Below are 19,234 nucleotides of genomic sequence, written 5' to 3'. Positions count from 1 at the left end.
GACATCTCCCATATGTCAGAACTACCATTGCGTCCTCATCTCGCCATGAATAAGACCCATCTCGATCAAGAACATGGACTCACCGGAATGAAAGAGGTATGCCCCCTTTACTATCAGCTCACAATTTTTGCGTATCACCTACAGAGATCGTCTACGCCTTGGAGAATCTCGGACCGAAGGTAAAGTGGACACAAAAGATGAGGTCGGACACGAATACCAAAAAATTAGACGCCCTCTACGAGTTCCATCAAGAGCGAGGACACAAAACCGAAGATTGCATTGCCCTATGACAGGAGGTCGTAAATATGCTGCGACAGGGACACCTCAAAGAATTGCTGAGCGATCGGTGAAGAACCAACTTTGCCAGGGGACGTGAACAACATCAAGGGCCGCCGAAATCGCCCTCGCTAGCCCACACCATCCACATGATCATCGGTGGCGGGGACGACGCTTCCATCAACAGTGTGAAGTTCACCATAACTCACAAGCTCAAACAGTCGATCACCCACAAACGGTATGATGAACTCGAAGAAAGTATCATCTTCGATAAGTCAGATACCAACTGTTTGGATTTCCCTCACTATGATGCCCTCGTTATTACTTTACAAATTTTAGATACTAACGTAAGACGGATTATGGTAGACTATGGGAGAGGCGCGTGTATTATCCATTCTCGAGTACTCGCACAAATGAAACTTGAGGACAAGACAGTGCCACGCTGCATCACACTAACAGGCTTTAACAATGCAGTTGAGTGAACGTCTGGCGAGATCACACTCCCTGTCCTAGCGGGTGGCGTCATTCTGGAGACCACATTCCATATCATGGACCAGGACACGGCATACAACGCCCTCAAAGGGCGACCATGGATACACACCATGAGAGTTATCCCATCCAGCTTGTACCAAATCATCAAATTCCCAACTCCATGAGGGATATTCAGTATACGAGGGGAGCAACGCACATCCCAGGAATGCTACTGCATCGCCCTAGACTGCACGGCCACCCAATAAATAAAGGATAAAGAAAAAGAGGCATAGCAATCAACATGGTCGAGGTCGGTAAGAGATAACAGTAAGGACGTCATCAGAGACCCCGGTATGGTCGAGGCCGAAGGATCGACTATAGAGGAACTCGACCCCGTTCAACTAGACAACAACGACCACATCAAGAAGTCTTACATCGGCTGCAAACTTCAGGAACCGAGTAAGTTTCGTGAATTTTTAACTGCTAACGCGAACTTGTTTGCTTTTAGCCATGCATATATGCCAGGTATCCCAAAGGAGATCGCCACGGACAAATTGAACGTCGATCTGCTCTACCCCCCGGTGAGGCAGGTTCGGCGTAAGTTCAACTCCGCAATCAATGACACAGTGCGCGAAGACGTGAAAATTTTGTTGGAAAATTGCTCCATCAGAGAATCGAAGTACCCCCAATGGGTCGCCAACGTAGTCATGGTGAAAAAGAAGAATGGCAAGTGGCGGATATGCATTGATTTTACTGACCTGAACTAAGCTTGCCCCAAGGATTCATTTTCATTACCTCATATTGACCAAATCATCGACACAACAGCCGGGCACGAGTTGCAAAGTTTCTTGGATGCCTACTCGGGCTATAATCAGATCCTAATGGAGGAAGAGGACCAGGAAAAGACCACCTTCATCACCCACTAGGGGACGTACTGCTACAGGGTCATGTCTTTTGGACTGAAAAATACGGAGGCAATTTACCAAAGGTTGGTGACGAAGATGTTCAAAGAACAATTCAGAAAAATGATGGAAGTCTACATCGACGACATGCTGGTCAAATCCAAAAGGAAAGAAGAACACATCGACCACTTGAGAGAAGCCTTCGGCAAACTCAGGCAATACGACATGAAAATGAACCCCAAAAAATATGCATTAGGCATGGCCTCAGGGAAATTCTTGGGTTTCCTAGTGTCGCAGCAAGGTATCAAGGGTACGAGAGATCTTCATCCAGTTTGTGGGTCATCTCCTCCGGAGGTATACCTGTCATATCTGAATGCGACCAGGAAAAACAATATGCGTTAGCTTTTAAAAATTCAACTAACTTACCTCTCATTTTGGGCTCAGCTTCGCTCCAATATAAGCTTTTCGGTCTGGCCATTGCTCGAATAGTACAATAGCTTCGAGTTCTTCAATTGTTGTTTTGATGTTTTCATTCTCCTCTGGTTCTTGAATGACATCAGGTCTGGAATCTACATCTGTTTTCCTTGAGCCACTTTCAGTTGAGATCTGATTTACCACATCTTTGACGGGATTCTTGTTCATATCTTCATTCATCGTGCGCGAATCTACCACTGAATTGGTATTTTTAGAAACCTGTTGATCTCTGCGGATTTACCGAATTCCCTATTGTGAAGGAAACTTAATGACTTGATCTAACGTAGATGGTACAACGTCCATATCATGAATTCATAGCCTCCCAAGAATCACATTATAAGCCATGTCCATGTCTATTACTTAGAATTTCGTATCCTTGATAACTTCTTCTGCAAATGTGATAAGCATTATCTCCCCTTTTGTAATAACGGTTGAATTATCGAATCCAGATAAGGATCGTGCTTTTGGTACTATTTTGTCACCCATTTGCATTTCATTCACCACTCTTAGAAGAATAATATTCACGGAGCTACCTGGATCGAACAAAACTCGTTTTACATTAGTATCATGTATAAGTAAAGATATTACCAGTGCATCATTGTGAGGGATTATCAAGCCATATACATCTGCATCATCAAATGTTATATTATCTTCTTCCAAAACTTGGCGAACTTGCTTCCCGTGGGTCACAGTGAATTTTGACGTCTTTTTCATAGCTGTGTATGTTACGCCATTGACTTCTTCCCCTCCGCTTATCACGTTAACAGTTCTTTTTGGAGACAGAGGTTTTGGAGGTTCTTGTCTATTTTTCATATAATATTGCTTGCCTTTCTCGCTAAATAAGTCGGTTAAATAACCTTGCTTTAGCAAATGCTCTACTTCACCTTTTAATAATCTGCAATCCGTTGTTTTATGGCCATGGTCATTATGAAACTCGCACCAGAAATCTGGATTTCTTCTGCCTGGGTTTGATCTCATTTCCTTTGGCCACCGCACTTTATCTCCCATACTCCTTAAAACAGCTACCAACTCAGATGTGCCAATATTGAAACTGTAATCACCAATCCTTGCATTCGTGTTGGTATCTCTATCACGTACATCTCCTTCTTTTCTAAACCTGGATGATGATCCTGCATCTCTGTTCCTCGATCTAGGGTCAGACCGTACATTTTCTAGTTTGGACCATGAGTCCCGCCCCGCGGGTCCCATATAAGGCTTGTACCTATTTTTACCGGACCGTTTTTCAGACTCTGACCGCCTTGAATTTGTTCTTTCATCAACCCTTGACTGTGCGACGATGTCTTCTTCAATCCGCATCTTGGTGTTGTACATGTTATATACATCGTTCCATGTTGTAGCAGGGAATTTTCGTAAGCTTTCCTTGAGTCTTCTCGTGGCTTCTGAGCTCTTTTTATTCAAATTACTTTTGAACGCTATGGCTGCCCAATTATCAGGTACTCATGGAAGCATCATTCTTTCACGTTGAAATCTATCCACAAATTCCCTTAGTAACTCAGTATCTCCTTGTTTTACCATAAAGATATCTTCCATCCTTTTTTAACTTTTTGAGCTCCCGAATGTGCTTTTATGAATAAATCTACAAGCTCAGTAAAAGAATCAATAGAATTTTCATGTAAAAGAGAATATCATGTTAATGCCCCTTTCATGAGTGTTTCTCCAATTGTTTTAACCAAAACTGACTCAATTTCTTATTTGGTCAAATCATTGCCTTTTACGCTTGTTGTGGATGCAGTTACGTGATCTCGTGGGTTAGTTTTTCCATCATATTTTGGGATGTCAGGCATTTTGAACTTCTTCGAAATGGGCAGTGGGGCCGCGCTAGGCTTCCAAGGTTGTTGTGAATATTTATCGATATCCACTCCCTTAATCACAGGTGGTACGCCAGGTATTTGTTCTATGCGGTCGTTTTGCTCTTTCATCTGTTTCTGCAAAGTTAGTATCAAATTTTGTAAATCAGAGTTATTTGGTATACCTGACCTCCCATCACGTGATTCATTGGGAGTTCCCCCGCTTCCTGAATTGGCAATCCCTGAGTGTGGATTTTCTATAGTTGCCGTATTATTTGGGGGAGGAGTTGGTGGTGCAGTTGGCAATCCCCTATAGTTGCCGTATTATTTTACGCCTGTTGTGAATGCAGTTACGTAATCTCATGGGTCAGTTGTTCCATCATATTTTGGGATGTCAAGCATTTTGAACTTCTTCGAAATGGGCAGTGGGGCCGCGCTAGGCTTCTAAGGTTGTTGTGAATATTTATCGATATCCACTCCCTTAATCACAGGTGATACGCCAGGTATTTGTTCTATGCGGTCATTTTGCTCTTTCATCTGTTTCTGCAAAGTTAGTACCAAATTTTGTAAATCAGAGTTATTTGGTGTACCTGACCTCCCATCACGTGATTCATTGGGAGTTCCCCCGCTTCCTGAATTGGCAAGCCCTGAGTGTGGATTTTCTATAGTTGCCATATTATTTGGGGGAGGAGTTGGTGGTACAGTTGGCAATCCCCTAACAAAAGCTTGGAGAGCATTGTTCACATGTTCAGCGATCAATTGTTTTAAAGCATCTTGCTCGACAGTCTGTTCGTATCTATGATGTTCATTTGTGTGAGACGTGGATCTTTCAGGTGTTCCTTCTTGAGAATAACATGGAGATTCATGTGGTGAAGGAATTGGAGGAGATCCTCCCTCCTGTTTGTTATTTTTGTTGACAGTTGACATGATTTGGTTGTGAAAAAGAAGGATTTGGAAAATAAAAAGATTTTCATAGTCCCGGCAACGGAATCAATTTGTTTAACCAAAAAATAAGATCTTTAGTCAAAGCCTATTTTTAGAAGAACTCGGGTTACTGATAACCAAATAATTCCCTACTTCCTCAGTAATTCACTTAAAAGGAAATAAAGTTGACAAAAAGTAACTAAAAAGAAAGAATAATTGATTGTACTGAATAAGCAAGAGAAAGTAAATATATTTCGATACTACTCCGAACGTGTCCTTACAAATGAGATTCTCCTCCCTTATATAGGAGTTTACAAATATAACGTTTTCTCCTATTTATGGCGGAATCATTATGAGCTTTAACGGCATTAATTGTCCGTTATGATTGGTAATCGTAACTGTCTATGAAGATTTTGTAACGATTCTGATTCCCCTTCTTCATTAATTGTAGGTTCGTGAATTTTTCCTCTTTCCAGTCTTGATTCATTCCGCTCGTGCCTTTTCAGCAATTGTTTTAGGTTCGAACGTTGTTTCTCCATTATCTCGTGGGTGTTTGCCTCGTACCTCTTGCGCTTCATACATCTTTTAAATGAAATATGCCAGTTGTCATTTCTGCATTGTTCCACGTATCATACTCTGTCAACTAAATATAATTTCACGTGTATCATTTATTTACCACCAATACAAGTACTAATACAGATTCTGTTCAATATACTAATAACTGCGGAGTTTGTGTCTTTTATGAGTTGGCTTAACATGAATTGCACAACTGTGAGAGTTCGACATAGATTGTAATTGCTTTGGTGACCAATGTCCATTAGGAAATCTTGCAGATATTAAATTGTGCATTAAACATAATACAAAAAGATGCTGCATGTATAATTGGATACCAATTTTTGTCCTTTTTACTCTTTAGCAACAAGAATTGATCAGGAAGCTGGTACAATTATCTATTGAGTGTTACTCTATGACAACCTAGGCTTAGAGGAAATATATACATCGTAATATACATTTTTTGTCATATTTGAGAATCTGTTTTATTTTTCGAATCCATACTCCCGAATCCTAAATTTTATGTGGCGAAGAATACAACTTCTAGATCCACACCAACATAGACCGTTATAAGATCTGTTAACTATTACTCCTTCTGAAGAGGTTTTACTCTGTTTCCACTTTGATGATGCCATGTTTTGTTCTCCACATACTCTGAACTGATCGGAACAACCAAAGCAGCAAATGCACAATTCCAAGAAAAATGGCACCTGTAATTCATCCACATGACGATGAATAATTCACCAGTGAGAAGAGTAATGATTCACTCGTTGAAGCCTAACTACGAAATCACAATAATACACAATTGGAACCTGTAATAAGAGATAATAAAGCCTAAAGGCTTACATCTCCCATTAAACGGTTTAATCCAACTAATGAAAGATATAATTCCATTTTCTAAAAAGCAATCACCAACTTGAAGATCTTGAACAACATACAATGAACAAATATCAAAACCGAGGCAAGCAAATCTTTGACAAGACAATTCAAAGATGAATACAGCTATAGGAAGTTGTGTTTAGGTTATTATAACCAAATAAGTTCAAGTTATATACACATTCATTTATACTATCAAATCATTTTACCTGTAGATATCTTTTACGCTGGTGATATATATTACTAATTCCTAACTATAGTGGCATCGGGTCTAGTCACTAACGTCGACCTGCCTTCAAAAGAAAGAAAGCTATACGTAGGGCGGTAGGGGTGATACTTTTTAATTCCACATTTAGGGGGAAACAATGATTTTGAAAAGAAAAAATAAAAGTAGAATCTGTTTGGTTTCCAGAAAATATATATTTTGGCATTATAATTTATCATATTGAAGAAACTAATAAGAGGAGAGTGATAATACAAAATGGGCTAGTCTAAGCAGAGAGAATCAAACAAAGGCGTGCATAAAAAATTGAAGCGGTCTAATTACTTATCTTATGTTCTTAACAACTCAATTTTACTTGATTAAATCTATTAATTGTTAAGGTTTTATTTTTAAGATGTAATATTCTTAAAATGAGGGTGAATGGGAAATGGAGGGAAAATGAAATTTTGAGTAAAATTTTAAGTTTTTCCCTCTTAACAATGAGACATTGTCCCATATTGGAAGTGGAAGACATTTTTGGTGGGTATATATATAATTGCTCTTCTTGTAGCTCTTAAAGAGTTAAGAAGAAAGCAAGCCTCGCGCCGTCGTCGTCGTCGCTCGCTCGGCTCGGCTTCGGCTACGGCTACGGCTACGGCTTCGGCTTCGGCTTCGGCTTCGGCTTCGGATTTGGATTTGGTCAAATGATCGATTGATTGATTAATTTTTTGGACCAAATTTATTTGTTAATAGTAAATATTAACGTAAGATTATCCGTATTTGTAAACGGATATTTTCCAATCCGTGTATTGATAATTTGGCAGCCGGATAATGGTCTTCCCACCATGAAGTGCTTGCTCCACAAATATGAAGTGCTTGCTCCACAAATATGTAATGCTTGATCCACCATGAAGGGTGGACGTTTGGTCTTGCACTCCTTCTTGGCTGCTATATATATGAGCAGCAAATGTTGAAGAAAGATACTCAACTCAACATACAATTCGCTCAACAAATTGGCTATACATTGCACTCCTTCCTCTCAGAACTTCCATACGTTTTTCTGAGTATATACTCCTTCGTTCTGCATTGTTTTTAACTTCAAACAAAGCAACTGTAAGTGTGATTTGCTACCGAACTTTGTGTTCGCCGAAACACTGGGGTTTGAAGTACCGCTACACCAGTGTGTTATTCGTTCTATCCTGGGAGGAAATAATCCATTACCTTGGGTACTAGGAGGGGATTAAATTCCTTAAGGAAACACTGTGAATTCAGTGGGCTCGAATTTATTATTATTGTTTCATTACGTTAACTTATATTTTGCAGAATTAATATTTACAAATACAGCAATATTGACCGGGAATAACAATCTTAAGGAATTTAATATTTATTTCTGTACTTGTGTTATTCTTATTATTCTGCAAACTAAAACCTTTGTGGTTTGTGTACTCCCGTTTTGGAGAGTTAAGCCTTCGTGGCGTTTTGTTGGATATTAAAATCTACGTGATTTTTACTCCAGTTTGAAAATGTGTATTAAACGTTTGTTTGTGTCATTCTTTTCCAGAAAAGATGATGACTGAAAACGAAAACCAAGCTGTTCCGATGGCGACTGCCAACGCAACGACAAGCCGAACACCGGCGTTGGCACCGGCAGAAAAACCCGGAAAATTTTCCGGGAGTGATTTCAAACGCTGGCAGCAGAAGATGTTCTTCTACTTAACTACGTTATGTCTACAGAAGTTCATCAAGGAAGATGTTCCTGATCTGCCGGATAAAACTCCAGATAATGAACGCTTTCTCGTGATTGAAGCGTGGAAGCATTCTGATTTTTTATGCAAGAATTATATTCTTAGCGGACTGGATGATAATCTGTATAATGTATACAGTAGCATGGAGACATCCAAAGAATTGTGGAATGCGCTTGAAAAGAAATATAAGACTGAAGATGCCGGGATGAAGAAATTCGTTGCCGCAAAATTTCTGGACTACAAAATGATAGATAGCAAGTCTGTTATTACTCAAGTCCAGGAATTGCAAGTGATTATTCATGATCTACTTGCTGAAGGTCTTGTAATCAACGAAGCATTCCAAGTAGCAGCAATGATTGAGAAGTTGCCTCCGTTGTGGAAGGACTTCAAAAATTATTTGAAACACAAACGAAAGGAAATGTCCCTTGAAGATCTCATTGTTCGGTTGAGAATCGAAGAGGACAATAAAGCTGCTGAAAGGAGAGGCCGTGGAAATTCAACAATAATGAGAGCAAATATTGTTGAAGCTAACAAAAAGAGGAAGAAGGCTTCTGGTCCGAAATACAACCCAAGCAAGAAGCGGTTCAGTGGAAACTGCTACAACTGTGGGAAAACCGGACACAAATCTACGGAGTGTCGTGCTCCGAAGAAAGACAAGAAAAGGGGTCAAGCAAACATGGTAGTAAACCATGATGATGTTGATAACTTGTGTGCCATGCTCTCTGAATGTAACTTGGTGGGAAATCCTAAACTGTGGTGGTTTGATTCAGGAGCCACTCGCCATGTTTGTGCAGTTAGAGAGGCTTTTGCTACCTATGCTCTTGCTGAACCCGGAGAGACAGTTTATATGGGAAATGCTTCAACAGCAAAAGTTGAAGGATATGGGAAGGTATTTCTAAAAATGACTTCTGGCAAGGTCATGACTTTGAACAATGTCCTTCATGTTCCCGAAATGAGAAAGAATTTAGTCTCTACTAGACTTCTTGTTAAGCACGGTTTTAAGTGCGTTTTTGTATCCAACAAGGTTGTAATTAGTAAGAATGGAATATTTGTGGGAAAAGGTTACCTCACCGAGGGCCTTTTCAATCTAAATGTAATGGTTGTTGAAAATAATAATAATATTTCAGCTTCTTCTTACTTACTTGAGTCAAATGATTTATGGCATGTACGTTTGGGTCATGTCAATTATAAAACCTTGCGGAAAATGATTAACTTGGAAGTACTGCCCAAGTTTGAATGCGAAAAAATCAAAATGTCAAATATGTGTGGAATGTAAGTATGTTAAACATCCTTATAAGTCAGTTGAAAGGAATTCAAATCCTTTAGACTTAATTCACACAGATATTTGTGACATGAAGTCAATACCATCTCGCGGTGGAAAGAAGTATTTCATAACTTTTATTGACGATGGTACTCGATATTGCTATGTTTACTTACTGAATAGTAAAGATGAAGCAATAGACGCATTCAGGCAATACAAAAATGAAGTTGAAACGCAACTTAACAAGAAAGTAAAAATGATAAGAAGTGATAGGGGTGGTGAATATGAATCTCCTTTTGAAGAAATATGTTTAGAATATGGAATTATTCATCAAACAACAGCCCCTTACACGCCCCAATCTAATGGGATTGCGGAAAGAAAGAATCGCACATTAAAGGAGATGATGAATGCGTTGTTGATAAGTTCTGGTTTGCCACAGAACTTGTGGGGGGAAGCCATTCTTACGGCTAATCGAATATTAAATCGAGTGCCCCATAGCAAAACACAATCCATTCCTTATGAACAATGGAAAGGAAGGAAGCCCAACTTGAATTATTTTAAAGTGTGGGGGTGGTTGGCAAAAGTGCAAGTTCCTAAACCCAAAAGGGTAAAGATAGGACCGAAAACCATTGATTGTGTTTTCATAGGATATGCGACAAATAGTAAAGCATATCGATTTCTGGTTCATAAATCAGAAAATCCCGACATTCATAATAATACGGTTATAGAATCAGATAATGCTGAGTTTTTTGAAAATATATATCCGTATAAAAAGGAATGTGAGTCATTTGGTGAAGGATCTAAACGACATCGGGAAGAAACAAAAGAAAGTACATGTAATCAGGAGAATCCAAGACGTAGTAAACGTCAAAGAACGTCTACTTCATTTGGACCAGATTTTGTGACTTTCTTATTGGAGAATGAGCCTCAAACATTTAAAGAAGCTATGACTTCTTCGGAATCATTGTTTTGGAAAGAGGCAGTCAATAGTGAAATAGAATCCATATTGAACAACCATACATGGGAATTGGTTGATCTTCCTCCTGGAAATAAACCTTTGGGTTCTAAATGGATTTTTAAGAGAAAAATCAAAGATGATGGCACTATTGATAAATTCAAGGCAAGGCTCGTAGTCAAAGGGTATAGACAACAAGAAGGTCTAGACTACTTTGATACATACTCTCCAGTTACAAGAATTACGTCCATACGGATGTTAGTAGCATTAGCTGCAGTGTATGGTCTTGAAATTCATCAAATGGATGTTAAGACGGCCTTCTTAAATGGAGAGTTGGAGGAAGAAATTTACATGGAACAACCTGAAGGGTTTGTGGTTCCAGGTAAAGAAAAGAAGGTATGTAGACTTGTTAAGTCTCTTTACGGACTAAAACAAGCACCCAAACAATGGCATGCGAAATTTGACCAAACAATGTTGTCAAATGGTTTTAAGATAAATGAATGTGATAAATGCGTGTACATTAAAAATGTTCCAAATCACATAGTCATTGTTTGCCTATATGTGGATGATATGTTGATAATGAGTAATGACATTGCCAACATAAATGCTACTAAGCGTATGCTCAATAGCAAGTTTGATATGAAAGACTTGGGAGTTGCTGATTTAATTCTGGGAATTAAGATCAATAAGACTCCTCAAGGTCTGGCATTGTCACAATCTCATTATATTAAGACAGTACTTGAAAAATTCAAGCACTTGGGCTTTAAAGTTGCAAAGACTCCAATTGACGTGAATCTTGCATTAGCAAAGAACAAAGGCCAAAGCATATCACAATTGGATTATGCTCGTGTATTGGGATGCTTAATGTATATCATGAATTGTACACGACCAGACATAACTTGTGCTATAAGTAAACTGAGTCGATATACGAGCAATCCAGGCCAATCTCATTGGATGGCAATGAAACGAGTTTTGGGATATTTAGAACATACCCAGAACTTTGAATTGCACTACAGTAATTTCCCTGCGGTGATTGAGGGATACTGTGATGCAAATTGGATCACCGGTTCAACTGATTCTAAGTCCACGAGTGGATATGTATTCACTATTGGTGGAGGAGCGGTATCTTGGAAGTCGTCCAAACAAACATGTATTGCCCGCTCTACAATGGAGGCTGAATTCATAGCCTTAGATAAAGCCGGTGAAGAAGCTGAATGGCTCCGGAATTTCTTGGAAGACATTCCATTTTGGCCCAAACCGTTGGCACCAATATGCATACATTGTGATAGTCAAGCGGCAATTGGAAGGGCTGGGAGCGTCATGTATAACGGTAAATCTCGTCATATACGACGAAGACATAAAACCGTTAGGCAATTACTCTCTAGAGGAATTATCACAATTGACTATGTAAAGTCAAGTGATAATGTGTCGGATCCACTTACAAAAGGCCTAACTAGAGAGGTAGTTGAGAAATCATCAAGGGGAATGGGGCTATGGCCGAGAACAAGTCATTGTGGCGGTAACTCTACCTAGAAGACTGGAGATCCCAAGATCTAGGTTCAAAGAGATCAAACAAAGTCATTAATGACGGTTCAACATTGTCAAATAAAATTTTAGTCCATTCTCGTGATGAGACAATGTTCAGTACCAAGGATAAAGCATTAAGGCTTTTTAATGATTTCTAAATTTGATACGGGGTATATCAAATAGTGTATCTACAGGATGACACGTTTAGGAATCACCTATTTAAGTGTGAAGTGTGAGCCGCTTCAAGGAGAACTTTGTAAGGCCAGTTCTCTACGCACTTATGAAACCAGGCGGTGTTCATGGCTGAAACGAACACAACAATGAGAACCAAAGACGGTTAAGGGTTGATTGTGTGACTTATGGTTGTCTAGGTATACACCAAAGATCGACGGTTCAAAGATATCAAATCTACCGATTGACCGAGTATATCCGACATAAGTTTACTACGGAAAGTTCAAAGGGAAACCTACTTATCCAGATGCAATTAATCCTTGCTTGTAAATCACACAGTTTTTTCATGCATACTTCCGTGATATAGCCATTCCCCATTCATGTGGGGGATTGTTGAGGTTTTATTTTTAAGATGTAATATTCTTAAAATGAGGGTGAATGGGAAATGGAGGAAAAATGAAATTTTGAGTAAAATTTTAAGTTTCCCCTCTTAACAATGAGACATTGTCCCATATTGGAAGTGGAAGACATTTTTGGTGGGTATATATATAATTGCTCTTCTTGTAGCTCTTAAAGAGTTAAGAAGAAAGCAAGCCTCGCGCCATCGTCGTCGTCGCTCGCTCGGCTCGGCTTCGGCTACGGCTACGGCTTCGGCTTCGGCTTCGGCTTCGGATTTGGATTTGGATTTGGTCAAATGATCGATTGATTGATTAATTTTTTGGACCAAATTTATTTGTTAATAGTAAATATTAACGTAAGATTATCCGTATTTGTAAACGGATATTTTCCAATTCGTGTATTGATAATTTGGCAGCCGGATAATGGTCTTCCCACCATGAAGTGCTTGCTCCACAAATATGAAGTGCTTGCTCCACAAATATGTAATGCTTGATCCACCATGAAGGGTGGACGTTTGGTCTTGCACTCCTTCTTGGCTGCTATATATATGAGCAGCAAATGTTGAAGAAAGATACTCAACTCAACATACAATTCGCTCAACAAATTGGCTATACATTGCACTCCTTCCTCTCAGAACTTCCATACGTTTTTCTGAGTATATACTCCTTCGTTCTGCATTGTTTTTAACTTCAAACAAAGCAACTGTAAGTGTGATTTGCTACCGAACTTTGTGTTCGCCGAAACACTGGGGTTTGAAGTACCGCTACACCAGTGTGTTATTCGTTCTATCCTGGGAGGAAATAATCCATTACCTTGGGTACTAGGAGGGGATTAAATTCCTTAAGGAAACACTGTGAATTCAGTGGGCTCGAATTTATTATTATTGTTTCATTACGTTAACTTATATTTTGCAGAATTAATATTTACAAATACAGCAATATTGACCGGGAATAACAATCTTAAGGAATTTAATATTTATTTATGTACTTGTGTTATTCTTATTATTCTGCAAACTAAAACCTTTGTGGTTTGTGTACTCCCGTTTTGGAGAGTTAAGCCTTCGTGGCGTTTTGTTGGATATTAAAATCTACGTGATTTTTACTCCAGTTTGAAAACGTGTATTAAACGTTTGTTTGTGTCATTCTTTTACAGAAAAGATGATGACTGAAAACGAAAACCAAGCTGTTCCGATGGCGACTGCCAACGCAACGACAAGCCGAACACCGGCGTTGGCACCGGCAGAAAAACCCGGAAAATTTTCCGGGAGTGATTTCAAACGCTGGCAGCAGAAGATGTTCTTCTACTTAACTACGTTATGTCTACAGAAGTTCATCAAGGAAGATGTTCCTGATCTGCCGGATAAAACTCCAGATAATGAACGCTTTCTCGTGATTGAAGCGTGGAAGCATTCTGATTTTTTATGCAAGAATTATATTCTTAGCGGACTGGATGATAATCTGTATAATGTATACAGTAGCATGGAGACATCCAAAGAATTGTGGAATGCGCTTGAAAAGAAATATAAGACTGAAGATGCCGGGATGAAGAAATTCGTTGCCGCAAAATTTCTGGACTACAAAATGATAGATAGCAAGTCTGTTATTACTCAAGTCCAGGAATTGCAAGTGATTATTCATGATCTACTTGCTGAAGGTCTTGTAATCAACGAAGCATTCCAAGTAGCAGCAATGATTGAGAAGTTGCCTCCGTTGTGGAAGGACTTCAAAAATTATTTGAAACACAAACGAAAGGAAATGTCCCTTGAAGATCTCATTGTTCGGTTGAGAATCGAAGAGGACAATAAAGCTGCTGAAAGGAGAGGCCGTGGAAATTCAACAATAATGAGAGCAAATATTGTTGAAGCTAACAAAAAGAGGAAGAAGGCTTCTGGTCCGAAATACAACCCAAGCAAGAAGCGGTTCAGTGGAAATTGCTACAACTGTGGGAAAATCGGACACAAATCTACGGAGTGTCGTGCTCCGAAGAAAGACAAGAAAAGGGGTCAAGCAAACATGGTAGTAAACCATGATGATGTTGATAACTTGTGTGCCATGCTCTCTGAATGTAACTTGGTGGGAAATCCTAAACTGTGGTGGTTTGATTCAGGAGCCACTCGCCATGTTTGTGCAGTTAGAGAGGCTTTTGCTACCTATGCTCTTGCTGAACCCGGAGAGACAGTTTATATGGGAAATGCTTCAACAGCAAAAGTTGAAGGATATGGGAAGGTATTTCTAAAAATGACTTCTGGCAAGGTCATGACTTTGAACAATGTCCTTCATGTTCCCGAAATGAGAAAGAATTTAGTCTCTACTGGACTTCTTGTTAAGCACGGTTTTAAGTGCGTTTTTGTATCCAACAAGGTTGTAATTAGTAAGAATGGAATATTTGTGGGAAAAGGTTACCTCACCGAGGGCCTTTTCAATCTAAATGTAATGGTTGTTGAAAATAATAATAATATTTCAGCTTCTTCTTACTTACTTGAGTCAAATGATTTATGGCATGTACGTTTGGGTCATGTCAATTATAAAACCTTGCGGAAAATGATTAACTTGGAAGTACTGCCCAAGTTTGAATGCGAAAAAATCAAAATGTCAAATATGTGTGGAATGTAAGTATGTTAAACATCCTTATAAGTCAGTTGAAAGGAATTCAAATCCTTTAGACTTAATTCACACAGATATTTGTGACATGAAGTCAATACCATCTCGCGGTGGAAAGAAGTATTTCATAACTTTTATTGACGATGGTACTCGATATTGCTATGTTTACTTACTGAATAGTTAAGATGAAGCAATAGACGCATTCAGGCAATACAAAAATGAAGTTGAAACGCAACTTAACAAGAAAGTAAAAATGATAAGAAGTGATAGGGGTGGTGAATATGAATCTCCTTTTGAAGAAATATGTTTAGAATATGGAATTATTCATCAAACAACAGCCCCTTACACGCCCCAATCTAATGGGATTGCGGAAAGAAAGAATCGCACATTAAAGGAGATGATGAATGCGTTGTTGATAAGTTCTGGTTTGCCACAGAACTTGTGGGGGAAGCCGTTCTTACGGCTAATCGAATATTAAATCGAGTGCCCCATAGCAAAACACAATCCATTCCTTATGAACAATGGAAAGGAAGGAAGCCCAACTTGAATTATTTTAAAGTGTGGGGGTGTTTGGCAAAAGTGCAAGTTCCTAAACCCAAAAGGGTAAAGATAGGACCGAAAACCGTTGATTGTGTTTTCATAGGATATGCGACAAATAGTAAAGCATATCGATTTCTGGTTCATAAATCAGAAAATCCCGACATTCATAATAATACGGTTATAGAATCAGATAATGCTGAGTTTTTTGAAAATATATATCCGTATAAAAAGGAATGTGAGTCGTTTGGTGAAGGATCTAAACGACCTCGGGAAGAAACAAAAGAAAGTACATGTAATCAGGAGAATCCAAGACGTAGTAAACGTCAAAGAACGTCTACTTCATTTGGACCAGATTTTGTGACTTTCTTATTGGAGAATGAGCCTCAAACATTTAAAGAAGCTATGACTTCTTCGGAATCATTGTTTTGGAAAGAGGCAGTCAATAGTGAAATAGAATCCATATTGAACAACCATACATGGGAATTGGTTGATCTTCCTCCTGGAAATAAACCTTTGGGTTCTAAATGGATTTTTAAGAGAAAAATCAAAGATGATGGCACTATTGATAAATTCAAGGCAAGGCTCGTAGTCAAAGGGTATAGACAACAAGAAGGTCTAGACTACTTTGATACATACTCTCCAGTTACAAGAATTACGTCCATACGGATGTTAGTAGCATTAGCTGCAGTGTATGGTCTTGAAATTCATCAAATGGATGTTAAGACGGCCTTCTTAAATGGAGAGTTGGAGGAAGAAATTTACATGGAACAACCTAAAGGGTTTGTGGTTCCAGGTAAAGAAAAGAAGGTATGTAGACTTGTTAAGTCTCTTTACGGACTAAAACAAGCACCCAAACAATGGCATGCGAAATTTGACCAAACAATGTTGTCAAATGGTTTTAAGATAAATGAATGTGATAAATGCGTGTACATTAAAAATGTTCCAAATCACATAGTCATTGTTTGCCTATATGTGGATGATATGTTGATAATGAGTAATGACATTGCCAACATAAATGCTACTAAGCGTATGCTCAATAGCAAGTTTGATATGAAAGACTTGGGAGTTGCTGATTTAATTCTGGGAATTAAGATCAATAAGACTCCTCAAGGTCTGGCATTGTCACAATCTCATTATATTAAGACAGTACTTGAAAAATTCAAGCACTTGGGCTTTAAAGTTGCAAAGACTCCAATTGACGTGAATCTTGCATTAGCAAAGAACAAAGGCCAAAGCATATCACAATTGGATTATGCTCGTGTATTGGGATGCTTAATGTATATCATGAATTGTACACGACCAGACATAACTTGTGCTATAAGTAAACTGAGTCGATATACGAGCAATCCAGGCCAATCTCATTGGATGGCAATGAAACGAGTTTTGGGATATTTAGAACATACCCAGAACTTTGAATTGCACTACAGTAATTTCCCTGCGGTGATTGAGGGATACTGTGATGCAAATTGGATCACCGGTTCAACTGATTCTAAGTCCACGAGTGGATATGTATTCACTATTGGTGGAGGAGCGGTATCTTGGAAGTCGTCCAAACAAACATGTATTGCCCGCTCTACAATGGAGGCTGAATTCATAGCCTTAGATAAAGCCGGTGAAGAAGCTGAATGGCTCCGGAATTTCTTGGAAGACATTCCATTTTGGCCCAAACCGTTGGCACCAATATGCATACATTGTGATAGTCAAGCGGCAATTGGAAGGGCTGGGAGCGTCATGTATAACGGTAAATCTCGTCATATACGACGAAGACATAAAACCGTTAGGCAATTACTCTCTAGAGGAATTATCACAATTGACTATGTAAAGTCAAGTGATAATGTGTCGGATCCACTTACAAAAGGCCTAACTAGAGAGGTAGTTGAGAAATCATCAAGGGGAATGGGGATATGGCCGAGAACAAGTCATTGTGGCGGTAACTCTACCTAGAAGACTGGAGATCCCAAGATCTAGGTTCAAAGAGATCAAACAAAGTCATTAATGACGGTTCAACATTGTCAAATAAAATTTTAGTCCATTCTCGTGATGAGACAATGTTCAGTACCAAGGATAAAGCATTAAGGCTTTTTAATGATTTCTAAATTTGATACGGGGTATATCAAATAGTGTATCTACAGGATGACACGTTTAGGAATCACCTATTTAAGTGTGAAGTGTGAGCCGCTTCAAGGAGAACTTTGTAAGGCCAGTTCTCTACGCACTTATGAAACCAGGCGGTGTTCATGGCTGAAACGAACACAACAATGAGAACCAAAGACGGTTAAGGGTTGATTGTGTGACTTATGGTTGTCTAGGTATACACCAAAGATCGACGGTTCAAAGATATCAAATCTACCGATTGACCGAGTATATCCGACATAAGTTTACTACGGAAAGTTCAAAGGGAAACCTACTTATCCAGATGCAATTAATCCTTGCTTGTAAATCACACAGTTTTTTCATGCATACTTCCGTGATATAGCCATTCCCCATTCATGTGGGGGATTGTTGAGGTTTTATTTTTAAGATGTAATATTCTTAAAATGAGGGTGAATGGGAAATGGAGGGAAAATGAAATTTTGAGTAAAATTTTAAGTTTCCCCTCTTAACAATGAGACATTGTCCCATATTGGAAGTGGAAGACATTTTTGGTGGGTATATATATAATTGCTCTTCTTGTAGCTCTTAAAGAGTTAAGAAGAAAGCAAGCCTCGCGCCGTCGTCGTCGTCGCTCGCTCGGCTCGGCTTCGGCTACGGCTACGGCTTCGGCTTCGGCTTCGGCTTCGGATTTGGATTTGGATTTGGTCAAATGATCGATTGATTGATTAATTTTTTGGACCAAATTTATTTGTTAATAGTAAATATTAACGTAAGATTATCCGTATTTGTAAACGGATATTTTCCAATCCGTGTATTGATAATTTGGCAGCCGGATAATGGTCTTCCCACCATGAAGTGCTTGCTCCACAAATATGAAGTGCTTGCTCCACAAATATGTAATGCTTGATCCACCATGAAGGGTGGACGTTTGGTCTTGCACTCCTTCTTGGCTGCTATATATATGAGCAGCAAATGTTGAAGAAAGATACTCAACTCAACATACAATTCGCTCAACAAATTGGCTATACATTGCACTCCTTCCTCTCAGAACTTCCATACGTTTTTCTGAGTATATACTCCTTCGTTCTGCATTGTTTTTAACTTCAAACAAAGCAACTGTAAGTGTGATTTGCTACCGAACTTTGTGTTCGCCGAAACACTGGGGTTTGAAGTACCGCTACACCAGTGTGTTATTCGTTCTATCCTGGGAGGAAATAATCCATTACCTTGGGTACTAGGAGGGGATTAAATTCCTTAAGGAAACACTGTGAATTTAGTGGGCTCGAATTTATTATTATTGTTTCATTACGTTAACTTATATTTTGCAGAATTAATATTTACAAATACAGGAATATTGACCGGGAATAACAATCTTAAGGAATTTAATATTTATTTCTGTACTTGTGTTATTCTTATTATTCTGCAAACTAAAACCTTTGTGGTTTGTGTACTCCCGT

The 19,234-nt window shown here is 38.9% G+C and overlaps 1 protein-coding gene across 1 annotated transcript; it reads right to left on the bottom strand.

Moving 5' to 3' along the window:
• Window positions 1-2,483: 2,483 nt before the first annotated feature.
• LOC138908440 (uncharacterized) lies at window positions 2,484-3,440 on the bottom strand. The gene has a single exon (XM_070199105.1). The coding sequence runs from the start codon at window positions 3,438-3,440 to the stop codon at window positions 2,484-2,486; it is 957 nt and encodes a 318-aa protein (XP_070055206.1).
• Window positions 3,441-19,234: the final 15,794 nt, after the last annotated feature.

This window comes from Nicotiana tomentosiformis, chromosome 3 (assembly GCF_000390325.3).
Source record: "Nicotiana tomentosiformis chromosome 3, ASM39032v3, whole genome shotgun sequence".
In the NCBI taxonomy this organism is placed as follows: Eukaryota; Viridiplantae; Streptophyta; class Magnoliopsida; order Solanales; family Solanaceae; genus Nicotiana; species Nicotiana tomentosiformis.
Note: the sequence above shows the minus strand (reverse complement) of the source record. Positions and strands in the feature narration are given on the sequence as shown.

Bases quoted from the DNA above. Each gene is read 5' to 3' on its own strand.
- LOC138908440 (XM_070199105.1), bottom strand. From the start codon at position 3,440: ATGCGGATTGAAGAAGACATCGTCGCACAGTCAAGGGTTGATGAAAGA.